General features: G+C 45.1%; 1 protein-coding gene across 3 annotated transcripts in view; it reads right to left on the bottom strand.

Annotated features, from left to right (window-relative positions):
* Positions 1-27,613, bottom strand: part of SLC24A3 (solute carrier family 24 member 3) — a 186,766-nt gene that overhangs the window by 55,031 nt on the left and 104,122 nt on the right. For all 3 annotated transcript variants that reach the window (XM_052783853.1, XM_052783852.1, XM_052783851.1), the window contains exons 3-5: positions 17,246-17,322; positions 6,105-6,179; positions 280-364 (exon numbers count right to left, since the gene is read on the bottom strand). In XM_052783853.1, coding sequence (XP_052639813.1) covers positions 280-364; positions 6,105-6,179; positions 17,246-17,322 — 237 coding nt within the window. The remainder of the gene's footprint in view (positions 1-279; positions 365-6,104; positions 6,180-17,245; positions 17,323-27,613) is intronic.

The raw sequence follows: 27,613 nt of genomic DNA on the forward strand, positions 1-27,613 counted from the left end.
GCAAGGTAGATTAATGGACAGTTAAGGTGAACTGCCTACTGGCCCTGGTTTGACAGGGTCAGATCAAACCACTTCCAAGGCAGCCCTACTGTGGGATAAAGGCACTTTTTCAGAGCCATTTCATCTAGCGAGGATTCCCCACGATTAGTTCTGTGTGCGCCCATGAGGGAAGGGCCAGGTATTATAACGAATGTTACAGGCGCTTAGCAATCCCATTTCAACTCCAAAAAACAGCCAGGGAAATGTGGAGGTTTCAAGAAGCAGCAGCAGGTTAGTTACCTATGACAGATGTAAACAACTCAGGAGCAGAGCTTCCCGCTGCCATGAAAGTTGCCCCAGCCACATCTTCGCTAAGATGCAAGCGCTGCAGAAAAACACATCAGAGTCATTGATTACAACACTGAGAGGCTAAAGGAATTCAACTAGAAACATTAAACTGTCCACCAAGAGTGGGAAACTGCAGATATGTATAAAGTTTTATGTTAATAAAGTTTAACTATAGGGGAAAAAGTCATCACGGGCATTGGCTACTTAAGTTAGCATCTCCTTGTAGAAAGGGCAGGTTGTGGCTGTGATACCCTTTACAGAGTAGAGAAAGACCAGTACTCTGGACAACAGCGAGGCAGTTTCACCAGTCACGACTCTCTGTCTCCTCCATGACCCTGACAATACACAGCTACCTCATCTACTTTGGCCTGTAAAAGGTAGGGCTGGAGCTCAGGCTTGATTCACCCCCAGCCACCTTCTCTGGTATTGCTTCAGCCTTGGACATGTAACCTCTCCTCACCCCCTTTCACTTGGCTCACCATCAAAGATACTTACCTCCTACAGCCTTCCCCTAGCAGTGCCCAGGGACTATCTAAAATGGCAGTTTCTGTAAGGGAAAGGACCTGCTACTCTATGAAAACTTCATCGGCACATGCCGTTTCCAAAGATTTACTTGGTTAATTACTTCCTTTACGTTTTCAGCATTCCCACTGCTCCATCTGCACAAGTCTCTGTTCAGCAAATATGACAAGGCTGTTAAAGACCACATGCCTTGCTGGCACCTTCCACGGTTTAATGAGTAGCTAAAAGAAGCCAACCCCTGCCATACGGCCATAAACTGCTGAGCTGTTACTACACAAAGCTGGCTTGCTCGCAGGCGTGTGAGTCAGCGGCTGCCATTGTACAAGCAAGGGGAAGACAGCTGAGGATGGTGGGGACATTTCCCTAGCAGAACCAGCTGTTTGAAGCAGCACACCCAGCCTGGCAGGACAGAGGAAGCCTTCCTCCCCCTCTTCCCTCTGTCAGTGCAGGGTTTCTCTGCAACTTTATCGTTACCAAAGTACATTTGCACAGAGACAAGACTGCAGAAATCATCCCACTAACCTTATCTGGATTAAAGATGCCACAAAGGATATTCTAGGCCTGTAAGAGAAAGTAACTCTATCCACTGACTGTGCGCATATAACAAAAAATTTTGTACATATGTTATGGGGACAAGGAAAAAGGAAAAGATGTGACCTCACTGGGAATGCTTCTTAAGTGGGAGACCATGGCATTGCTGCACTGCTGTAAAAGCTTGTAGAACCTGAGTAAACACAGCTTTATGAAAAACAATTTTAAGTAGGATTAAAACCATTATAGAAGAAGTTCATAGGACCAGAAGTAGATCCCCAAAGGCCAGTTCCTTCTGCAGGATTCTCTATGGAAATATAGAGACAGTCATTCTACAACAGTCTGCAACTTGATGGTGTCTTTTGAAAGAAAAGACCATCAGCCCAGTAAACCAGCTGTGCTGACTTTCTATGGGGATGGTTTAATTTAAAGCTACAGTAGGTTCCCTTGAGGACAGTTCCTAGATAATTTACTGCAATGCATATCATGATTAAGTTAATACAATAGAGCAGAAAATACAGCGCACTATATAGGAGGCAAAAATGTATTCTCCTGTATTTGCTGACAAATGTTTGCAATTGATGTATGACATTAGTTGCATCATGTAAACACTCTCAAACGCCAAAACCAGAGAGTAGCTGGGCTAATAGAAGTACCAGCCGGTTTAGAAAACAAATGAAAATCAGGGTTTTATTGTAAGTACAGCTGAACTAAGACAGAATGTGAATGTCTACCATAGCAAGTGTCGTGGAACAAATTCTCATCTCAACACACACATTTGGGAGCGCAAGTGCCTTGTTGGTTTAACTCAACAACTGCTTTCCAAACTAGATGAAGCTAAGCCAGAAAAAGGGCATTTATTTTAGAATTGGTGCATCTAAACTGTGAGCAACTGTAAAATAACTATTGGTTGATCTCCAAGACCAAAAAAGCCTTCAGGCAGGAGGTCTGAATTCTTTTGTGCTGGAAACAACAGTAGGTGGTAGTCAGATTACTGATGGTAGATCTTAGGTCAGCAACAAGTCATTACCATTTATGGTTGTTTGCATGCTAAGCATGTTACATGTACTGCCATACCCAGTACAACCTCTTCGATGTGAGCTCCTGCAAGGCGCTCTCTTCCCCCTCCCTCTCTTTTGATTATTTTTTGTGAGCTAGCAAACAAGTGAACACCCTTGAAAACATCACAGGTCTTATCAGGTGATGGAGGAGGACTCAGGTGGTCTTCTCCCTCACGAAGCAGCCCTGGCTCTCCCAGTCAGCCTACTCATTTCACAGGCTCTTTATGGGGGGAGAGTACTGGTTGGTGTGAGCAATGGTGGTAGAATCTGCTGTCATCGGGCAACAATAAAACCTTCCCTTTCCTAGAGAAACAGGCAAGAGTGGATAATACCAAAGGCTGCAGAGGCCTTTGTGAAGTGACCCGAGCCTTTTCCCATGCATTCTTGAGTGCTAACATCAAGGACAAACCACGAAAAGCTGGACGCTTTAAAGACAAGCCATTCTGGACTGATAAAATCAAAAGTAGTTGGATCAGGAAACAGGAATGCACATTTCTTTTGCTACCATGTAATTACAGAACTGTTTAATTATGCATAAAATACATAGATGAAAGGACTTGAATGCCCCCAAAGGTCACTTATTGGGTGAGAAAAACCTTTCTTGGGAGAGAATCAAGTAGGAGCAACAGAAATAGTAAAATTCTGATCCATTTATATGACTCATTTTGATAACCTCTAATAACACAGTATCTTTCTTCTGGACAGCAACTTCTTAATACAAGTATGCTAGATCTAGTATTCTATCGCTAAGTTTCCCCTTTCACACACAACTGAATAAAACTTGTTATTATCACCTTATTTTATTGGTGGTGTTGGGTAACACAATGGTTCAGAACCGTTAACGCACATGAGGAGTTCTTACGTACCATTGAGAAGACAACAAATAACCAAAAAGTGAAGATCTGGTCAAGTGAAAGTAGCCTTCTAGTAGCCTTCTATGTTAAAGTCACATGGGGAAGGTGTTTGGTTTTTAGACATCAGATGTCTGTACAAACCCAAACACATCTGAGAATTTGTCAGAAGAACAAATGGCACTATAATTCTGACACTTGTACCTCTATAAACAGCCTTCTGGGGCAGGTGGAGTGATGCACAGATCCTGCACCTATGGAAAGCTAATGACAGTAAAAGGAGAGGGTCTTCTCCAGTGCCTGAGCTTCTCATTTACGATAAGTAAGTTTACCACCAGTCGAGTTAGAAATCATTAACACCATGCATGGTGTTTCCTATCATGATTTGTAAATACAGTCAAGGAACAACATTTCTACTGACCACTGCAGGAAACAGAGGTGTGGAGAAGCGATGGAGCTTGTCCAAGGTCACTCAGAGAGTCCATGGCAGAGCTGTAACAGGAGCTAGCACTCCGCAGACCCAGATCAGACGTCTGTGCCATAAGCAAGGCCACTAATCAAAATACACTCATAGATGGGATTTAACGAGTGCTCAGTCAAGAGAAATAATAATCTCCCTCAATCTCCTGGGCTCCACCTGTGTCCCTCTGGGTGGCAGGCCTGCCCTTAGGCATATCGACAGCACCCCAAAATAGAAGCCTATCCTAGACACTACTTACTCAGCTCAGGTTTCATCCATCTACAGTGACCTGAGCTGGCCTCCTAGACCCACGTTTCCCAGCAGGGTTCCCTTGCTTGGGAGAGAGGAGGTTAAATAACTCAGCATGTCTACATCTCCAGCGTCTCCCACCCCCACTTCCACATCAACTTCTCCATTCCCTCCCCCTGAATCTCACAGTGGCTTTGCCTAGATTCAGCCCTAGAGAGTGCAGCAATTTTGCAGGACATAAGTTCCTGCCTTGTGTTGTCGCCCTCCAGGTATCTGAATACTTATGCACCAGAATGGTGGGATTTCCTGGGGACTTTTTTTTTTTTATGATGCAAAAAAAACTTGTATGGCAGGGTGCTGAACTACAAATATCAGATTAGTTTAGAGACAACTTCCATCAGAGCTATCAGCACAAATTCTCCTTCTGTCTCCCACACCTCCTCCCAGGGCCAGGCACAGCCCACGCCCTAATGAGCAACACTTACTGCCAAGCAGATCGGCAGGCGTCTCCTCCAGCTGACAGAGATGTCTAACTGGCAAGACCAAACCATATTTTCTACATGCAGATTTCATTGCCCAAGACTGACATTGGAGAGGGCTCCCAGTCTCTTCAGGCGCATGGTCTGTGTTCACCCTGTAGCTGTCCAAGTTGATTTAGGCTAAAATGTACTCCTTGTCTTCCAAAATGTCAGCATGCCAAGCTTAGCAAAAGAGGGACAGAGTCCCTTGCAATTGCTGGAAGTGTTCAAGAGCTTATTTACAGCTGACCTAGCTGTCCCTGCTGCTTTACAACTAATACCAACACAACGCAAGGTATGAAACTCATGACTTTGAAGGCAAGGTACAAGATCCATGATTTCTACTGGGGTCAAACACCAGAGGTTTTAATTTATATCAGCTAAGGATAAGGCCTAGTGTTTTTGAAGCGACATCTGCAAAGACACACAAACATGAGGCAACAGCAACTATCACAGCGTGAACAGTCAGAGCACCTGGAGAGCCGTCAGCCTGTGAACTCTTGCACTGGGCACTGCACAAGCAAAGTCAAAAGGCCCCAGGAAGCAAGCATGCTGCACATCTGCAGCGTCCTGATCCTAAACCAAGACTTCATTTCTAACTGAAGTCCGAGCAGCCAAACCCAGCTCTGGCATGGGTCTACTCAGGGCAGTCCTGCTCTGGCTAGGCAGCACTCCGTGTCAGTGGCTGCACTGGGAGCCACTAAGCCCCAGCATGAACGCAGCAGCAGCGTGCAGGTCCTCACCAGCTGGACAGCAGGAGGAAAGCACAGCCCCCCGGTCCCACGACCACACGCAAGGGCAGGACCCAGCTCTCAGTCAGCTGGCCGAGAGCCTGGCATCTCTCCCTCCCCTGGGTGTTCTTTGTTTTGTTTTGTTTTAAAATACCAACACATCTGAACTCTCTTGGGTGTTTTTTCTTTCCCAGCCTGACACTTGGGAGGTTTCTAAGTTTTAAGTTAATGATATATGAAACTCAGAAACACCCCGTGGATCAATATTCCCATGCAAAAGTCAAGAAATAAAAGGCCTACACGGGCAACGAACAACGTCCCAACCCTCTCTCAGTCTCCAACAGCTGGATCCTACCTCAAGGGCAGGGTTTCTTCAGCCAGAGAGGCAGGAGCACGTCAGCAGTGAGCAGCAGAGCACAGGACAAGCTAACAAGCTCTGCCGGGCTTATTACCTGGAAACCCACGATGCAGCTAGCACTGCTGGGGAGCCTGCAGTGTGGGGCTGAGTTTGGGAATCACTGCTCTAGAGAACGTGTTTTTCACTATGTTATAAATTGCCTCCATTTTTAAGAAGTGGTATGATGCATATATAGGAATTGTTATTTGAGAGGCGACTGCTAGCTTTAAGAGGGAGTGTCAGCCAAGTTTACCCACCAGCAGACTCCCAGCCCATCTCCTGCGAGTGAGAACACAAAGCTGAGCCAACGCACACATGCAGTGTTGAGCAACTAAACAAGAAGCACGGGGAACATTCTAAGACAATAGTAAATACACTGTCATCATGTTCTGAGGCTCTCAAGGAGAACTGCTGCTAAAGCAGCACACAAGTTTAAGTAACATCTTCTAATACTTACTTCACAAATCTTTTCCAACGAAGGGACAAAGAAGTCATCGCAGACAATTGCCAAAGCATAGAACATATATACAGCCTGCAAAGGAAAAGAGAAAATGTTGAGTCTGGAGATTGTCAAGCAGAAACGAAGTGCAGTGTCCCAACTCATCTTAGGTTTGTTTTGGTACATACTTTTTGAAAAAATAAAATGCTCTTGCAAGAAGAATTCATGGGGCTCTCTGGGATTTAAGAGAAAGATCATGAAGTATTTATCCAAAATTTCTCACAAGCTATCAAAGCTGCCAACATTTTATCATCCTCATAAAGACTTTTTTTTTTTTTTTAATTCTCTGGATATTGCTAAGCCACACTTAAATATTTTTGCCTTCCTTTCCCCCCCCCCGTTGCACAGCGCAAGGCTTTTTTATGATTGCATTCTGTGAAAATCTAAACCCTAGAGGAGTAATTTTTGAAATGCTAGTGTTTTGAAAAGGGGAAAGGAGCTTGTTTTCTGCGACTGAAGTGCCCTTGCATGTCATCTGGAATCCCAGTGCTAATTCTTGCTAAACTCCACATAGGAACAACTTCCAAATGACTGAAACTGAAGGGGGAACACAAGACTTGAAATGACACCTAGCAAATCAACTCTTCAATTTCATGCAAGAAGCATTTAATCTGTAATAGAAAGCTATTTCTGTATTATTAAACAGAAAATGCTAAGGCCTGATCTCTGCCCCGACAGGCAAATGGCACAGCATTTAATAACGGGTTAATAATGGGAGCAAGAGCAGCTAAGCTCTCATCCTCCCCAAGGAGGATAACCTGGTCTGTATTGCCCAGAGGGAAGGACCTCTGTCCCCTGCCTCGACTCACGTCCTGGCACTAGATAGGAAAATGCTTGGTGGCATAGGGGAAAACCAGGTGAAAAGCATGCCAGCTACCTAACAGAGCACACCATCACAGCCAAGCTTATGCCCGTGTTCCAGCCCGCTCTAGTTTACTGGCGTAGCCGTATCTGAGGCCACTCAGGCTACTTTTTCACCACCTTACACAAACTTCGACGTATGGTAAAGGAACAGAGCCAGAAATACGGAGAGCCAGAGGAATAAGGGCATCATCCAAACAGGGTAGCCCTGCCCGCGTTGCCCAGAGGACATGCTGCGGAGAGGAGAGCTGCCCCTGGAGTGCCATAGCAAAGTTTTAAAGCCAAGTGTCCTACGCAACGGGGGAAGTGGGAGAAAAGAGAGGACGACTGCACCCTCTGAAGACCTGCAAGCCAGGCCAGCGCTCATCCCTCGCAGCACTCCTCGGTGTCAGGTACGCAGCATATCTATTACAGCTGGCACCTCCACAGGAACTAGAAAACAACCTGCACGTGCTACCAAAAACCTGCCACAGAGAGTCTACATTACCACCTTGGATCTCGTTCCCAGCAGACTACAGTATTGGCAAAGGTTTATTTATTGCTATGTAATTGCGAAAGCATGCATGCACAACAGATCCTTAAATTTGGGGCATGTAAACAGAGAGGCGAGGCTCAGGGCACAAACCTGGAACAAATTGCGTTGCAGCAGCTGTGCACAAACCACCTATGTCCAAAAAGAGGGGATGTGAAATGCTGCACATGGTGAGGCAGGAGAGATGAACACCTGAGCTTTTCCTCCCCAGTTCCCCCTCTGGGAGTTCGCTGGCCACCTCTGGCAGAGGTAGGACCCTGTGAGGGGCTGCACCCTGTGCGCAGGCCAGCAGGCTCACCGCTCCCATGCATCAAAGGACATTATGTCCCCCCACATCACCATGCAGCACAAAGTCACCACAGACAAAGATGCACGTGCTGCTCCGGAGCTGCCCCACAATGAGTTACACGCCTTGTCTGATTTGATCACGTAAATCCCCCTCACACTCGAAACGTACATCTCCATAACACTTTGCTAGGTTTTCAGTCCGTGTAGTCGTTTGGGGGTTTTTATTTTCTTTTAAAGACAGAGCTTCTCACCTGTAGAGCTACCTGTAATGTGCCTGAAAGCAAACAGCCCAAGAAGTAATTTTGGCATCTAGTCCAATAAAGCAGGCGGGCATGCATCAATCCCTTTCTTTTTCACAGTATCACTCACAGGCATTACAACATTATTTATCTTTCCACTCCCAAAGTGAGACAAAACTACTTTAAAGTTCAAAGACAGCTCCATCTTCTTTGTAACACCTGCCATGTACCACTATAGAATTATTTTTACAAGTACTGCAGCTCCAGTGAGTAACTAGAGCTGAGAGAAGTGGCCGGTATTTCTAGAAAAACAGTGTCTTAATCCTATCGAAGCAGAGTTATTACCTCATCACCAACAGATTCTCCTGCTTTGCTTATCTTTGAAGTTTACTGTTGAAGGTCCATGTCCTGGTTTCAGCTGGGATAGAGTTAATTTTCTTTCTAGTAGCTGGTATAGTGGTATGTTTTGGGGTCAGTATGAGAAGAATGTTGATAACACACTGATGGTTTCAGTTGTTGCTAAATAGTGTTTATACTAAGTTAAGGATTTTTCAGCTGCTCATGCCCAGCCAGCAAGAAGGCTGGAGGGGCTCAAGTTGGGAAGGGGACACAGCCAGGACAGCTGACCCAAACTGGCCAAAGGGGTATTCCATACCACGTGACATCATGCCCGGTATATAAACTGGGGGGAGTTGGCCTGGGGCAGGGGATCGCTGCTTGCAAACTAACTGGGCATTGGACGGCGAGTGGTGAGCAATTGCATTGTGCATCACTTGTTTTGTATATTTCAATCCTTTTATTAGCATTGGCATTTTATTATTGTTACTATTATCATTATTATTTAGTTTCTTCCTTTCTGTCCTATTAAACTGTTCTTATCTCAACCCACGAGTTTTACCTTTTTCCTTCCGATTCTCTCCCCCATCCCACTGGGTGGAGGTGAAGTGAGTGAGCAGCTGTGTGGTGCTTAGTTGCTGGCTGGGGTTAAACCACGACAGTCAGGTGATGGGAGGAGACCAGAGTGTTTTTTTCTGGAGGGAAAGCAACAATAAAAATGGTCCCTGGGTTTTTGCTCTTGTTTTAATTTTCCAGGAACAGGTTTAAATCCCCTAACTCCCTGAAAAACCCAGATTCTAACTTGCCAGAATTTAATTACAACTTTGCTGCAAAAGGCCAGTAATTTCTGTGAAAATCTCAGCCATGAAAACTTTTCAAGCTCAAAAATAATTCAAGTATATTTTTTGCAGACTTAGAGATGGGAATTTCATCATAATGGATGATTTTGACACCACCTTGAAGATTCAGTGCTAGACTGTCACTTAGGACAGTTTCTGTGCTCCTTTGTCACTACTCATAAACATGAATAAATGTAACTTACACTTTATGAAACTTGTACACTGCAAAGTGGCCCACAGGACCACAAACGTAAGCAAAATTCCAGGTCTACAACTCCGCTGGGTGCAGCAGAGACCTTGATCTTGTATAGGGAGCACTAGCTGCTGACGTGATACCAACAGATAACTGTATGAACAGAGATAAAGGAATCAAATGGCTCACAGACATCATGCATCATAGGAAGAAGGATAAGAAACAGCCCCAGAGAGTTACGTGGCCAAATCCCATTGAAATACAATGGATAGCAGGTACCCAACTTCAGCCTGCATTTTTTGATCTGCTAATCATATTAATCTGCAGTGGGTCATGCCATCATTTTCCCTTCCCAAATACACAGTAATGCCTTTCAAGAACACTAATCTGTACATCATCATCCCTATAAATTGAGGACATCCTCTGTATTTGACATAATCTACAGTCACAGAGTGCAGGGCATCATATGGTTGCTTGGGCTTCCTCCAATCTACTGCTGTTGTGGTAGCCAAGTTCTCCCGAAGGGGGGCAAGGCAATGAAGATGGAGAGAGGACAACAAACCAAAAAAGCACATGATCAAAAGCCAAACCAGGTCACTTTGGCATCTGCCTCCACACGTGGCGCACATGCACAGTCGTTGCCTCCTGTATGCTCTCACTGTTTTTTCAGATCATACGAAGTTACTGTATCATACACGGTGCTCACCAGAAATACAATCAGTTTGGACGGACATCAGGTGCAAGACATCCATCAGTGTATGTTTAGGAAAATCCTTTTGAGAGTTTTTAAATGAGCATTCAAATGATGGGGGGTGGGGTGGTGGAGAGGTGGGGGTTTGCACTGTATCCAGTGCAAACAATAGCAAGGCATATACACGTCCCGGTACCCACAGGCAGGTACGTGTCATTGTGTTCTGATTTTTAGAGGGCACAACCACAACCAAAAAGGTGACAAGGGAATTTTCTTCTGTCCACCCATGCTTATGCCTTTGTAGGATTGGGTACAAGAGAAAAGGCAAAAAGGGGACTGAAATGAGTAAGGACTAGAAAAGCGAATGTGAAGAAACTGCCATCACCTAATTCTCTAATCCTCTTGGAGGTAGTGGGGAATGCCATGCTGCTGTGTCTGCTGAAAGCGGAGCCAAAGCCTGCTGGAGTCAGTAAGATTATTGTGGGTGACTTCAGCAAATTTTAACACCAGGCTGATAGAACAGATCAGGCTGAACCCACACTGACTTATACGCTTGAGCATTTATTTTTAATGACCTCGTTGTTGTCACAAATCTGGTTTTGGCTGGGAGTCTTCCCTAATTTTATTTAACTGGCTTGAGTGCAATACAGTGCAAAGTGTCAAAATCTAAGGAGTGTCTGGCTAGAAAACAGCTTGGTTCACGAAGTAAAACACTGGCAACTACCCTTGGTAAGTGAACATATGCGGCCAATAACTGTTACTTCCTTGAAAGTTGTTTGGGTTTTTTTGGTGGGACTTTTTTTGTTTGGTTGGTTTTTAAACAAACAAAACAAAATAAGGTTTAGAGTTTGGGCCAGCAGGAACATAACCAAAAAATTTACTTCTATGTCATGTCAAGTCAGACTCATAAAGACAGAGGCCAGACATCAGTCCAGGCTATTTTATGTGGAAAAAAGGAAGACGGCCAGCATCGGGGCAAGCAAGTCTGTTCTGTATGTCGAATGTGGAGAATGCAAACAGCATGGCTTTAACATTTTGCAGCTGATTAGGTGGTGTGAGTTTCCATCTAGGTTAACCTGAGAATCCAACACTCCCATTGCTTCTTCCTTCAATGCATGCAAGTCCGTCCTTGCAGGTAGCACAGGAGCAGCAGGTTTAGCACAGGTAAGGAAAGCAGCAGGGCAGCACTTGCTGAAGCCTGTTCCACCTGAAAACACCCATCGGGGATAAAGGCAGCAGCTGGGGGAACGCAGGTGTGCTATGGGCAGAGCTGGAGCGTGACGTGTCTAATGGCAACAGGGGACAATGTGATGGACAGAACACAAAAAAATAAGTCTCAGCCTCAGCATTATTTAGCTGTCTTCAGCTCAAAGCGAAGATATGGAAGTCTTTGAACAGGCAACATACTTAAAGGACACTCTTCCTCCCCAGGAGGACACTAAAAAATTACAAAAATATAATGGCTCTGCATAAAAGGATTACAAATACCAGATTAAGTATTACATCAGCATTGATTTTAAAATGACTATTCTAACAAAAAAGCATCAGAGAAGTAATTGCAATCTCTGCATCAAAGGAGATTAAGTATCTTACTCAAAATACAGGTTCTGTTGCACAGGACGTAAATGGTAATTTTTCATGTTTGTCCAGCGGTCCTTTGAGTTTCCTGTGCCAGTTTTCATACTCAGATTAAAGCTTGCTTTACTGAGCTAAAGCAAGAAGCTTTTCATAAGAAAGCTTAAATGCTGTAGGAGCCAGCAATTCCGACAGCCCTGCCTTCTTCCCAAGAGAGATGGGAAAGGAAGAGGTGACCGTCCCTGGCTGCTGCTCCCAGCAAGCGGACACAGCCAAGGGCCATCGCTGAAACCACTGTAAACAAGCATAGGGCTTTCCTCAATTCTGACTGCATTACAAAATCACCTAAGACTCCGTTATTGAAGAGAAGTTAAAAACCCCCCCAACCAAACAAGGAAGCCACAGAGCCCAACTTTACTCAAAGCAGCAGCCCATGGTATCACGATGTGCTCAGCAGCAAGCTGTCCATATTGTGCAGCATCGCTAAAGCAAGCACGTTCAGGGCACTGGAAAATCATCACCCTAATGAGACAGCTCTGTGCTGTAGAAATGAGATGTGGCTGGTTTTTGACTCAGTGCAGAAATAAAGACAGGATACATCCAGAGTGACCTACATTTTCTGAGCGGCTGGCACAAGGGAGGCAGGTGTCCCGTTGGTGCACCCCGTTCCCATGGCTACACTGAACGATGGCAAACGAGAAGCATGAGGGACCACTAAGCGCCGACACCGCTCCTTCACCCCTGCTCAGCTCAGCGTGCAGTGGAGCTCTGCCTGGAGAGAATCTTGACCTCGACTGTGCGCGCGCACACACACACACAGACTCTTCACACCGGCAGCGCAATGTATCCTGGGACCACATTCTGGATTTGCCCGAAGAAAGCTGGGAAAAGGGGAACCAACGCTGTACTGTCAAAAAGACTGAGATGACACAGGGATGAGGGCAGAGCCTGCAGCTGGGCAGATGAAGGCTGAGCAGTGACGGGGCAGGGAGGAAAGATAGCACCCATCCCATTGGGCTTTTCCAGGGAAACCCGCAGTGATACCCAAACCGTCCTTCCTCTGTGTCAGCAAAACCCTTACAAATTACTTGGCGAACCAATTTCCAACCCCCTGTCTCATGGAGCTAATGGGTGCCTATCGCCCAGTGTCCATGAGTGCGGTAGGGCTGGGGATCTGCACAGGCATCAGTACACATCTGCTGGAACAAACTAAAAACTAGCAATATGCTACGAGAATGCCTAGACAGCTGTACACTGTTAGGAACAACATTAAGATTGCAAAATGAAGCTCCCAAGCGGTGGGGAGGTCCTGGATTGCAGGCTGTACACTTGATCCTTTAGCAGTGAACAGCTCCAGACTCTCAAAGTCCAGACCCTGGCTCCCTCCAAACTGAACATCCCAAACCAGCAACTTAGTGGGGTTGTTACTGTCCATAGCAGCATGCCCTCTTCTCAGAGAAGACATGAAAATGATTAATAGCAGTGAAGCAATCAGTTGATCAGCTCCAAAGAAGTATCTGGGGGAAATTAAAACACTATGGCTCCAAACCTGTAATACGGTTTCAGTGGCCCACTTTTCCTTCAAACTGAACTATTTTCAGCTCAGACCTAAAACTATTGCTAAACTGTTCCTGCTCAGTTTTTCCTAGATTTCTGAAGTGTTTAGGGATTTTTTATCTTCATGAAGCATCAGATTACGTTAAGTAACTCTGCACATCCCCACCGTGGGATTTGCTGGGGTCTTTGTGTTTTCACTTTTATTAAACAATAAGGAGAAGATGCCTTGGGAATCCCCTGAGAGGCCATCTACTGCATTCCCCCAAGGCCCCGGTTTGTAGAATTTGCTCCCTGGTTCTCTGGCTTCTGTTAAACCAGCTTTACCTTGATGTCTTTCAGAAATAAACATGAAAGTATGGGCAAAGGGGGAGAAGAGAAAGAATAAGTTTTTACTGAAATGAATAAAAACAGTTTAAGGGGAGGTCAGTAAGCATGAGAAGCATGATGAAGACCTGCTAATCATCACTCCATTGTTCTCCCTACCCTTACAAAGCCCCTCTTACAGTCCAGTTTCCTCACACCCACAAAAAAATTTCCACGGAGACAATGCAACTCTGCGTCTATATCCTTTTTTCCCCCACAAAGTGCATTTTTGCGCATGCTCTGGTTTGATCACACTTTTGGTAACTGTATCACTGGAAGGTAAAAAACAGAATTAGAGGTTTATCACCCCAATACAAAACCCTTTCAAACCAGACTAAAGAGGCAGGTTGCTAAATGCTGGCAGTTGTCTATTTTCTCCATCAGTTTTTCTTTGACAATAGGTTACAAACAGTTACTCTGTTATAGGAGAAGGCAACACATTTGTCATTGCTGCTTCTGCTTCCTGCTCCACCCAAGGGGCTGGACCAGGGCCACAGACAGTGAAGCTCGGGGGGGACCTTTCCTTGGGATTCATGGAGCTGGCAGCTAGGGGTAGAAAGACACTGGGAAACTTCTCAGCTGATGCCCGCTGTCTTGGACCCATACACCTTATGACAGCCTCCGACAGCCGAGGAGTCACCCCCAAGTACCACAGTGCCAGAAAGGGTGAATCCAGCTGGGTCCTGCACCTTGGGGACACATGAGCTGGAGTGTGGTCAACAAATTTTCTTGGTCAATAAAATCGCTATGGAGAATGATGGAGCACCAATGGAATGAGGTATCTGTCTTGCTGCTTGCTAGAGGAGAAGAAACTGGATATGCTTCTGTCGGGACAGCAGATGCTTACATTTAGTTCTCATTAAAAACGGATTTTCCTTTGTATTCTGAAGTAGACAGTTCATCTTGAAATTTCAGTCCTCCAAACTCCATTTTGATACATGTTAAAAGTATGTTCAGCTTATTCAGAACTGACAAAAAAGCCTGTGGAAAAAAAACTATCTTGAGAGCGATTATGAAGCCCAAATCTAATTTAAAGTAGACTGGAAAATAACCCAACTCATAGTTTATGTAGTCAACTGTATGAGAATACTGTGTGATTTCATTGTTACTAATAATGAAAAAATACAGTCCAGGTCTCGCCTCTTAAATAGCTTGGAAAAACACATTCAAAGGTATGGATCACACAGAGATTAAGAACGATTTTAGCAACTCATATTTTAATGGTGTCATTATAAACTTATTTCTGTAACTCAAGAGATTTTTGAAAAATTATTTTTGTCTGAAAATTGAAGAAATGTGAGGTTACAAGGTAGCAACATGCTGCTATAATCATCATCTTTTGCCTAGAGTGGCTGTACAGGAGTCTGCTAGTTGTTTTTCAAGTAGACAGGTGAATTTAACTGCAGATAGTTAATCCCTTCCTTAAACAACTCTCATAACACTTTTTTGTATTACCCATAGTACAGTTACAAGGGTCCCAACAGCCTACCAGTATTTTTCAAGACTACGTTACAATGTTTACACACTTCCTGTATGGATTAAGAGTAGTTAATTTAGCTCCTTGAATTAACAGATGATCAACAGTGACCTTTTCCTGTCAAAACACAAAAACTGTTGGAGGTGCAGAGCAGTGACTGCCAGGAAAACAAATAATCAGCACTTGGGATGCAAACACACACCGGCCGAGATGTGCATCAAGGTAGGTGTGAAATCTCACGGACAGTGCTCCGTGACACACTGACTGTGGCTGTGAAACGGACCCTGAAGTCATGACGTCAAGCATCCAAAGGTAGGAAAGAGCAGACCAAAGGCTGCCTTGGATGCATGGACAGGTCTCCAGGACGGCATTCCTTGGGACCACTTCTCAGTTCCACCAACGCTGTCCCCAGCGCCTCTTTCAAGCCCAGCCCAAGCCCCGCATTTGGACATTCAGAAAAGGGCACCACGCTAACCACCAACACCAGGGATGCACGAGAGCCACCATGTGCGGCACTGACCGCCGCGGTGCAGCGCATACGGGCTGCAGTGGTTTAAGACAATCCTGCTGCACTGCCGGGTAGAAGCAGCCCACAGTCCATGTGATTTGACCAGAGCCAGGCAGGTGAAATCCAGCCTGCAGCTTCACCCCATACCTACAGTGGAGGAACTGAAGATCCTCTGAAGGGTCTCTCCCTCCACCAACTGCACAGAGACTCTGGGTGACTAGCTGCTGCATGACACTACTTTGAGAGAAGGTTTATATGAATTTTTGGGAGTATTCTTGTGTGTGCTAAAAAATCCAGCTCGGGTCCAGTGCTCACTTTCCAAAACATCCCAAAGTTCAACGTACCCATGGAATCTTGGAAGCCTTGAGCTTGCCAGACAAAGTCAATAGTGATGTTACTCAACAAATTTTTGCAGCCATTTAGCTGAAATAAAATCATAACACACAGCACTCGCATTACAATATGCAATACAATCTAATTTATACTTAAAAAGAAATCATGAATCATTGCACATAGCTAATGGTGACTGGTCATTTAAGCTGACTAAAAATTAAGTGCTTTTAAACATCCATTAGAAGCAGGTATTTTCTTGGTTGCTTAAGAATGACTCTTCCACCCAAGAAGTACTAACTTGGCAGTTCTTAAATGAAGATGACATTAAAAAGGAAAAGAATTGTCTTCATCTGCCTAAAAAAGTCGAGGAACAGATTTGGAGGGACAGTGCTTCCCTCTGTGAGAATACTGCAGCTGCCAAAGGCAAGGTCCTCTAACACTAGCTAAGTGTCCAGTAGACTGACAGACCAGGGTTATTTAAATAAATTTATCTTGAGTATCTTTAATTTTGGCCTTACCCATGCACACCACTTACACTGACTTGTTTGGGGCAGAGATCACAAAACTCCAAGCCCAAAATTGTACAGATTTCTCAGGTCTTTACAATAGCATCTACTACCATTGTCTTGGCATATTTCTGAACTTTGAGGCAAATCCCTTGCCTGCCTGATGTCCTCCAGAATTCCCAGGAGGATCCAGGACACCCTGCAGCTGATAAATGAGAAGTTACAATCTTTAATATATTCAGGAAGAAAAATTCACGTTAGCAACTTAACTACTCAGGGGAATTCTGGAGATGCAAACTTTTTTTTATTAATCCAAGTTGATAATCTTTTTAAACAGAAAACCCTCTCTAATTTGTTTCTCCCACAGCTATGTCATAAGGGGTGCCACAAGGATTTCTGGGGGCAATTTCTGGGTTAAGACTTCACTTATTTTTTAAAGCAGTTACATGAATGTCCTCCCTTGACCTGCCAACCCTGCAGCGTCCTCGTGCTCGGGGGTGGAGGGCGGGGGACCACAGCTGCCCAACAGCCTCAGCAAAGCTGGTCTGGCTGGAGTAAAGCAACTCACAGGAGTTTATTCACATGAAAGCATGCGCCTGCGCTCATGGGCTGCACCGGGGCTTTTAAAAGGGGTTTATGTAAAACTGAAGTACGTTATACTCAGTGTAGTTACTGAAACTCACTCTCAACCATGATTGAGACCAGAAGTCCCTGCGGGCAGGAGGCAGCATCAGCCTGCGGTGAGTGCACTGAGCCCTGTCCACACTGATAGGAGAAGAACCGCAAAATCACAAAACTTACACAAAGGACGTGCAGGACCACAGCTCCGTGTCTCCTGTCCTCATTCGTGAAGATGTCATTGGGGAATTCATGGAGAGCTGCAAAAAGGGGGGACAAAAGAAAGCTCAGATGTTTAATCGGCTACCCAAAACCACCACACGTGCTGTTAAGTAACACAACGAAAAGTTGTCCAAGCCCTTCTACTGGGCAGTAGTCCTACGACTACCACACCAGAGGCTCTTTGTTTCGCCTCCCTGTTAGTTTAGCTTAACTTGCCCTCTGGCAATTATAGCCTTTCCCCAAATGTTTACTGTGTAATTTGCTTCAGTGGCAACCACAATGTTGTGCACCTAAAGCCACCTTGGGGATGGCAGATAAATCCCAAGAGCACAGCACACTGCACTCTCCTGAAAATGTTCAAGGGAAACAGCATTGCACAGAGTAGGTGGTGATGGGTCGCTCTCATGAAAATGGATGGGTAAAAGCCTCCCTGAAGCCCCCGTCACCACCTCCCCGTCAGTAGGGCGCAGGTAACATGTTCTCATCTCTGGCAGGACCTAACGCTCTCCGGATGGGCAACAACTTCCCTCAAGTGCCCTTCCCAACAGCAGGCACAGTAGAGGCCTTGTGGCAAACCACCTCTCAGCTGTTTTCATTCTTTACCCTGCCCTGGTGTCTCTCACTGCCCCCACTGAACTAGTAACAGCATAAAGATACTGGACTTTCCTGTACATCAAACACTCTGAAGATAACCTGCTGTGTGTTAGATAGCCAGCCAGTGGCTGAAATGGGACACCACCCAGGACAGCGGCAGATTTGGAAATTTCAGGCCAAAATGAATCCTGCCTCTGCCTCCAGACTTCACTCTGCCTCCTCAGAGACGTCCTCAATACAAACAAGACATATGATGTATGACGTTAGTGATGCAAAGAAGGTTTTGACAAAGACATATCAAGTATTTGGGGGAAAAAAAGCAAGGGTGCAACTCTTCGGAATTGCAAAGATTTCCATCAGGAAGGCTTCGTGTTACTGCAAAGCCCCACGAGATGTAACCCTACATGCAAAGGCAAGCTGGACTCCTCCCGAAGACAACGGTTCAACAGGGTGACACGTTTGAAATCCTGGAAGCAAGTTTTCTGTGAAGGTGCCATGACATGCCCTGTGCCATGAGAAGGGGTGAGAGTTCCCACCTTCCCCAAAGGCCATCAAGCAGTCTGTGTAAAATGGCCAGGCTTCAGCCACAGAACCATGGCAAGGCAACAGCTATTGCCCGCAAATGCAAGGATGGTGTCCGAGGACTCCCTCGGCATGGCCTGTACATGTTTCCAACAGCAGCTTTTTACCTGCAGTAAACTCAAAGGCAAAGCTGTGATTGCTCCAAATGAAGAATATATGCCTTTACTGTGCAGTAAGGCTGCAGGACTTGGGCAGACTCCATGGTCTAATTAGCTTCAGAAAGAGCATCTGTTGGTAGAAGTGAACCATGAATAAACTTCATGCAGAAACATAATTATTTCAAATAATGATATGATAGAGCAGGGAAAAAAACAGCAACCCAAATCAGATGCTGTTTCTCTCAGTAAAGCTGCCCATTGGCAGGGAAGTCGATCCTGTTTCTGACCTCACTGATATTCTCATGACCACAATCTCCTCAGCGGTCTACAACACCTTGCTGGAGCCGAGCTCACACAATGGAAAAAAAGGCGGCATTCTACATGGTCAGAAGGTGATCTGCTAAAGATGCTAACCCCACTCCAACTCCTTCCACCTTCTGAAGTTACAAGGTGGCACATTTTGGAAACAGGCAGAAGTACTTTTACCACACAGCATGTTATAAAATGGAGGATTTCATTCCCCAGGGATGCTGTGACAGGCAACAAAGTAGGAAAGGCCCAAAGGGAGATCCTCCATGGATTGTCTGTTGGTGACACTAAGTATGGTAATCTAAATGCAAACTCCAGTTGCTGTAAACCCTGTCTTGAGCAGTCAGCAAGGGTATGCATGGGCAGAAGGACTGATCTTTATGTGCTCTGTTGCTTACACTTCTCCCTAAGCATCCCCTACCAGCCACTTGCAGAAGCAGAATGCTGGGCTAGGTGGCCATTATGTCAGCTTCCTGATTTGGGCAGTTTTCTAAACAATCAGGAGAGAAGAAAGGGACATTCTGAAATCTGCAGTGAGAGGTGATGGAAGCAGAGCCGTGACCTCCTGGTTGCTCAAGCATTCACGCTTTTGCTCCCTTCCTCCTTACAGCAAAGCACCAGCTCCGAAGTAACAAGCTTACACCTAGAGGAGGTTTGCACTTCACCTTGGCTTTATCACCCAGTTTAAGACCATCAGAGTCATAAAGTCTTAGAAATGACACACTAACAAGCATCTGGGACAGATGATGGCCTACTATGCCAACCCAGAAAACAGCTCAGCAATTTAGTTTGTTCAATGTGCCTTCATTAAGAGCAATATATTTTTGTTAGATGAGCAGTTCTCTTTCCAAAGTCAAGTAATCAGTATAACAGTTGAAAACAGCATGCAATACAGTCGGATAACCTTTGTTGCAAATACGGTGTTGCAAGTCATTTAAAGACAAATTACGTCCATTTACTCAAATACTTTATTACTGTTCTGGATGTTAATTGGATTATAAAGCACTTGAAGACAGTCTGCCAATTAGGCTGCAAGAATGGCTTTTGGTGATAAACTAAAAAGCCAGTGTGAAGACGATGTTCTGGCATTCCAAGTGCTTCTCAGTAATTCCAGATTTGAATTGATCAATAACAACTAAAGTAATGGCTTTCTTCTAATGGTCAGTACTGCACATTCAGCCTTGAGTTGTGTGCTGAAAAAAAAAATCAAGCTCCGTTTTTCCTGCTTTCACATCATTATCATTAATAAAGCTCCAGCAATTGGAATTTAATTAGCAATTCCATAGATGATTAAATGGAAAAACAACACAGCTCACTCTCACAGCTTTGCTGCCTGTGAAGCAATAACTGAGCAAAACGCAGCTACGTCTTAATTTTGTTACTAATGCAAGCAAGGAACCTACCCAGGCACTGCATCTGAGGAGGAAAACCTTCTTTTTTACATAAGCAGTCTTTTAACCAAAGATTCAGGTTAATACTGTTAATTGTATTCCTGTGCATCGGTAAACATTATAATGAGTCCTAACAAACTAGTGGGAGCTACTGGAGCAGTACAGACGGCACCTTTAAAATTCACCTTACGAAGAAGTAGCACCAGCAGTACCCTTGAGCGCACGACAGACAACGTCGCAGACACAGATCACACCAGATGAGAGAGAGGGCTGTGCACCACAGCTTGCCGAGAAGTCTGGCGTGGTCACCCACCAGCAGCTCGCGGTTTACATCGCTCATCTGGTGTGCGTGGTCCCAGAGGACCAGGACCTGGCCATGCCTAACCTCCGACCAGGCTGGGGAAGCCCCGGTCCAGAGGGGCTCCAGGTAGGTGGGAAGTCTGGAGAGGGCAAGGGGAGCAGGGGCTGCTGGCACCTCCCAAGAGAAATGCCCAGCGTGGGGGCCAGCCTGAACTGCACAGGGGGCAGAAGGTTTTGGCCTTTTATGAGAACTAGCAATACCTGTGACTTTTTATAATAAATGGGGATTCACCTGCCAGGGATTGTACCTATTTTCTTCCGAAGCAGAGCTAGTACTGCCAGGATGCCCTTCACCCTCCCACCCCCCCCAACACATGTACTGTGTCAGATATGCACAAAGCTGCCAAAAGCACGTTTAGGTGTGCAACCTAAAGAAACTAGTCAGACGGGTACCAGCACAAAGACAGGAGTTTAAAAAAACGAACAAACAAACAAAAAACCAGAAACAACACAAAACACTATGGAAGATGCAAGACGATGAAGTTAAAATAGCTGGAAAGGATTCCTCTTTCCTCAGCAAAATATAATTATGTGAAAATCAAATGTTTTCATCACAGTTTAGTTTAAGAAATGTTCCTGACCATTCACCAGACCATGAGACATTGCAAAGGAAACATGAGGAGGTATGTTTTTAGCAATGGGCAAAATGGTTTGCTAACACACACACGCGTATGGTTCCCTCTCCCTCCTGCAGCTGCCTAGGAGATTTTACCATGACAATTCATAACAGACAGAAACGATGAAAATCCAATCCCTTTATCAAGAGTCTCTAGGAGGTTCAAGGAGACTGAAGCACACCTAAGGTAAAAGCATACAGAAAAAACACAGTATAAAAATAGAGTAAGCTTGTTGCTACTGGCAAAGGTGGGGGAATCCTAGCCATCCTTTCTCTGCACAGCAGAAACACCTAATCCTCCCTCAGCTTCAGGTTCCCACCCCCGCGCTGTAATGAAATGCACCTTCTTATCTGAGAAAATCTAAGGTGTCCATCACTGCATTCTCTATGACATTGTCTGCACACAAAAGCTTTTAGTGGCTTACAGTTCAATGTATTATAAAATTAATTATAAAATAATGTATGCAAATTTGAAATCTGCTGTATTTTTATTAGATGCATCAGGTGCAGATGAGTACAGATAAGAGGAGAGCTTTGCAAAACACAGGAGCTCCTTTCTAAGAAGAAATAAAGGGTGTTGCTGGAACACCACTCCAACAACAGCTGCCCTATTTAGCTAGTATAAAAGCTCATACAGTGTGTTATTTTGTTTAAAAGAGTCCTCAGCTTTTGTACAGAAAACAGGGGCAGATTTTGCCAGGCTTATTTTGATTGCACCAGGAAAAAAACCAACCACCCTGTCAATGAACCTAAACTCAAAGAGTTAAACATTTCTGCCTAATTGACCCACTCTCATCCTGCAGACTTTGTAGGTATTGGGCCTGCAAACTGCAGATGGGCAGGATCTTCACACGAACTCAGCACCTCCACAGACATTTTCTGCATGGGCATTAGGTACAATGCTCATTGCCAATACCAGGCCCATACCCTTGCAGCAGCACTGCAGCTTCCAACACTGACAGCATTTCTACCGCAGACGTGAATTCCAGCCTTCAGATGCACGCAACGGTTTTAGTTTTCAGTTAATGAGGTATGTTCTCAGCAAACAAAGCGCAAGAGTGTGCAACTCAACACAATGCTTTTTTTAGGATGCGGTTCAATCTTGTATTGGCAAATTGTAAAATTACTAGTAAATATTAGGATTATTAGAATTTGGAAGTAACTGGAACTAGATGACTATCAGCAAGGTATGGATTAGCTTTGTAACGGAGGCTAAACAATAAAGGAACAGATCAGCAGTAGGTGTAAAAAGTTGCACTCCTTAGCATTAGCCAAGGACCTGACAGCAAGACTTCAGATGTTTAGACAGGTAGCGGCTGTTATGCAGAACGGGGAGCCCACATCTTTCAAGAGCAGGGCATATGGCACCTACTGCAGCCCACGGCACAACCCCAGCAAGTACAAAGGAGCAGCGGACCTGCTGCTACTCGCTCACACAAGAGCATTCACAAGGGTATCGCAGTATGTGCTCCCCTCGCCAGATTTAGAGGAAAATGTTGTACCCATGCTTAACAGGGAAACGTTATTTCAGTCATAATACAATGAGTTGGAATAAATTCTTGTCCTTTTATTCTCAATCAGTGTGTGATTCATTAAAACTGGAACCCTGTTCAGCCTTGGCTTCAGCTGACTTACGAAATGATCTGCATTACCACTCTGTTCAGAGGATTTGCCGGTGCAGTACAAATTTGCCTCTGTTCTGCACAGTCAAGCTACTCCAGGCAGTTCGCATGCCGTGCCAAGGACAGATGCACAGAGAAGATGCTGCTGTACCATTCCTCTGGATGGCAGCAGGGAGTGTTACGCTTTCAAAACCCTTTAACCAGCCACTCCTTTCCCTCTCCTATTTAATGTTTCCACCTTTCCAAAAGGATTCTTTTTTTAAAAAAAAAAACCAACACTGTACTGGATCAATAGTTCTCAAAGCTGCAACATACGCTTATTTTTTAAAAAAGTCTTTATATTGTTAGCCAGTGTACCTACCCTAGGGAAAAGAAACCCCTTGGGAAATCTGCCATAGCTTTCATAGAAGAAGGAAGAACTAGGATGTTCAGCCTAGGCAATGAATTATCAGCAAAGAAAACCGTCAGAAATTTAAAAACTCGGTTCATTTTCTCATGCTGCCCCCATAATTCTTTCATGGTCAGAGGTAAGTCACGTCAGTGCCAGGCACTGCAATCCCGAAGCATCCAAATACCTAGTGGGGAGAGGCCCAGCCTGGATTTGTATACAGCTTTCTAGGATAATTACTCTGCCCTCTGGCTCCCTTCTTTCCCAAGAGCTCTTCAGAAGTGAGCTGCACATCCCATCACAAGGTAGAGGATAAGGCTACAGAAAGGCATGACTTGAAAAAACTACACGAGTGGGCTGGATTAGAAACCAGGATTTAGATACGTAACTCCAACAATTAGGCATCACTGGTATTCACAATATCAACGCTACCTCAGCTGTCATTTCAAGTCCCAGAGTCAACTATACTTCTGCAGCTGGAAAAACACACAGACATGTAGCTGTGCCAAGCAGCTGGGCACAAGCTCTTGTCTAAGCCCAGATGACAGATTGTTTACTCCTGTGCCCAGCTCGGGGTGCTCAGAGCGTGCCAGCTCGCAACAGGAAAGCAAACACATTATTAGCAACAACCACAACAGGAACAGAGAACTCAAGGGAACATCGTTATGCCACTGCATAGACGCATGTGGTGCTGTATCTTAGGCAGCACCTATCGTGCTTGCCTTCCCATCTTGGCAGGGATGCAGTGCAGCTGCAAACGGCTCAGAGAGCAGCAACGGGATCCACTGGGAGGATGGACAAGCCGCTGAGCATGAAATGCTGGAATAGAGACCACCTCTTCAACCTGAAAAAGGCGGAGCAGAGCAGGGCTTTCTGAACTTGAGTGGGAAGGAGAGAGAGAAAAGGGACCAACTGCTCACCAGCTCTCCTGGTGCATAAATGAGAGGGGCCAGCAGGAAGCAGGTCCACAGCCACAGCAGCCCTTCGAAGCCTCACAGCACACGCAGACAGCTCAGCTTGTCAACACAGGGTGCTGCAAATCTGTTTTTTTCCATGGCTTCACAAAGCTAACTGACAAGCCAGTGGAAGAAAAGAAGTCCATCAAAGACCAGTAACATAAAGATTGTTCCTGCAGCTCAGGAAGTCCCCATACAGCAAACAGCTGCAGCTGGGGAAAGTGCATCAGGAAGTGTCCCCACATTTGCTCATTAGGTTTCTTTGACTTCTACTGTTGTCTTCTATGAGGGACAGACGTTAGTGGAGTAGACCTTGTGATGTGACCTGAGACAACATTTTCTGAATCAATGCCAACAGCTTTTTACACAGGGAAATAAAAATATACTTTAAAACAACTAAGTTACCTTCCCTCCCCTCCCCTGCCATCCTCAAATTCATGATTTTAAACTCAAGCTCAAGATTTTTGACTGCTTCAAGGTTAGCAATAATATTACATTCACCACCTGCCTGCACACTGTCTAGCCCAATTCCCTGACCTCCAACAGCATTCCCTGAACAGTATCAACTCTGACGGCACCGTAGGCCCTACCAAATATACAGGAGAGTAACTGCTACATCCCTGAAGCCTGTCCCTCACACGGACCAGTGACCCACTGGGGTGAGCTTGCAGATGCGAGGAGGCGAGGGGGCTCAGGAACTCCTGGATATGTTCAGCTTCACAGCTACCACTGCCTGGAGACTGGCTTGGTCGTGGACAGCCCCACGCTCCACTGCACACCAGTCCCTGCAGCCAAACCCCATGGGAACAGCTTTAGATCACGTGGTATGGGAGAGCAAGGGACTGTGAAAATCTTTAGTTGTCTTTAAAAGCAATAAGGATCAGTCAAATTCTCTCTGAGAGGAGGGTGGAGTACTTTTTTTATACATATATAAATGTTTTACTTTCTACCAAGTAAAAATGGTGTTTGCATTACAGTGGCACGATCTAAAATTCAAGAGAGCCAAACGATGCTGATATATCAATAATAAATCATTTTGCTAAGGTTTTACTCGTGTCACCATTTAACTGCTGAAAACAAGCAGCTGAAACAGCATGGGGGTACAGCACACCGTTATAAATCATGCAGCGCTCCCCTCCCCCAGCCGATGGCACCATCCCATACCTTGAGATGGCTTTACAAGGGTCGGCTCTTACCAAGCAATGGATGTTCAGATAGCATTTTCTGTACCTCTGCAGTAATGAATTTCTAATTACCAAAAATTAATCATTTATGGTGGATGTTCAGGCAGTGATGAGCTTATGCACGCTTCCAGTTCCTTGGGTTACTGCATGTTGATTTGCTCACGCAGAGGAGTAGCGGGCTTACACCCAGCACAAAGGATGCCGACAGCAAACACAGTGAACAAAAACGTTTTTACATTTTTCCAGGCTGGGTGTTCAGCAGTCATCAACAATGCACCCAGAGCATTACTGTCACGACAGGGAGACTTGCTACAAGTCAACATCAGCGAGCCCACTGCAGACCACCTCTGACTGACAGCCAAAATCTTCCCTTCAGCACACCTGGGTGGGTACCAGATCCCTGGTGGATGCCCTTTTAAAGGGAGAGAGCGTGTAGGGAGAAGCATGGGGCCACCCAAGGTTTCCTGGAGAAGGGGAAGCAGGGTGAAGTGACACTGCTTCGCATGTGTGGAATAATCACTGGAGGTGACATAGAAATTAAACCTATATTAAAGGTATGGCATTGTTCACACATTAAGGAAAAGTATAACACCGATGAAGCTTTCAGGGTGGAATGCAACTGGTATGCAAGGAATCCATTCCATAGTGGTTTCCTAGACAACACTGCCTGCAAACCGGCACGGAAGGTAGAATGGGGTGAAGACTCCGTGGCCGGGCTCTGTGAATCACTGCAGAGATGGGAACTTCACGGTACTATGATACTGATAAACTGCGTATTTGACCCCCTGGGCCAACTGTCTGTCATGTTTTGACAAAATGCTGTCCTTTGTGTGAACTTTGCTCATTATAATGTCATTATAATACCAAAACACACCTTCATCCCAAAGACTACCCACCTCCAAGGTGCAACCATCCCCCTCACTGAGCCTGCGCTCTGAATTTTTGTTAACCTATACCTTTAAAAGTGAAGCAAGAGAATTTTATAGCAATCATAATAAAGGTATGTATGACTAGAGCCGCTCAAGCTCCACCTTGAAGGTAAAGAATTGTATAAAAATGGCCTAAGAAATGGGGAATGTTAGGGAAGGCATCATCGAAAACAAGTCAGGGAAGATACCATCGCAGACTACCTCTGACTCCAGGGATCAGTTGATGGGCTGAGCGTCTCTTCCCCCCCATAGGGACGCCTTTGGGTAAGATCCGGACTATACCGAGTGCTTACTCAGAAAACTTAGAAACCTCTATACACAGAGTCACTTTTCTGATTTCGTGCACTGTATTATTCATAACCTGAGTGTTTGCACGTGCTTTTGCAGGCAGCATATTTATCACCGGCAATCCGTAAGAACCTGTATTTCTGTTGCTTTAATAAACTGCACTATTCATTAAGCTAGTCGTAAAAGTTTCTCACTGGGTGCCGCCAAACTCTCTAAGTCTGGCCTTGTGAGTCCATGGAGCACGACTAGGCTGAAAGCGCAGTGCGCTATTAGTGCATCCGTAATTGTGAGAGTTCAATAAGTTGAACGCAACCAGACTAATAGTGCCAAATTGGATATCACTCAGAATCTAAACCTAGTCGCCCCCAGCCCCTCTGATATCTGAGGATAAGCTGGAATGCAAGGGGATTTGTTTTCTGCCAAATTACTTCACCCTTTCATGTGACCAAAAATTGGAGTAGTCAGCAGGATTGCCATGGATAAACTGCTGCAAAAATATGACTGTGCCCCTTCCCTGGCTGGGAAGGAGTGGGCCCAAAAATTTTGGAAGGATGAAGAGAAAGTGGTAGAGCACATTGAGCAGTGTCAGGTTGTGCAAAAGCTCAGAGCAGGAAAAGGTAAAGGTGTTATTTGTGCTGTCTTAGGTGCCTGTTTATCTTGTGCTCAACAAGAAGCTAAAGAAGCCCCTGCTCCCAGTCAGATTTCTGCCGTAGAATATGCAACTCTGAAATCCGAAAATGAGGTGTTAAAGTCATCATTGGCCTTTGAGAGGGAGACAGGAGAAAAACTAGGAACCCGAACTCATAAACTTGTGAGTGAAAACAATAAACTTGTGTGTGAAAATAGTCATCTTAAGCAACTTTTGGAAAGGGTGAGTCGGTTATTAGATAATATGCAATCTTCTGTTCCAGTCAACCAGATTTGTAGATTAATGCGTAACCCAAATTTTGAAACTTGGACTGCAGAAATTTAGCCTGACAGTGATGATGATGAGTACACACACTACTGTGCG

The sequence above is a fragment of the Harpia harpyja genome, chromosome 4 (assembly GCF_026419915.1).
Source record: "Harpia harpyja isolate bHarHar1 chromosome 4, bHarHar1 primary haplotype, whole genome shotgun sequence".
In the NCBI taxonomy this organism is placed as follows: domain Eukaryota; kingdom Metazoa; phylum Chordata; class Aves; order Accipitriformes; family Accipitridae; genus Harpia; species Harpia harpyja.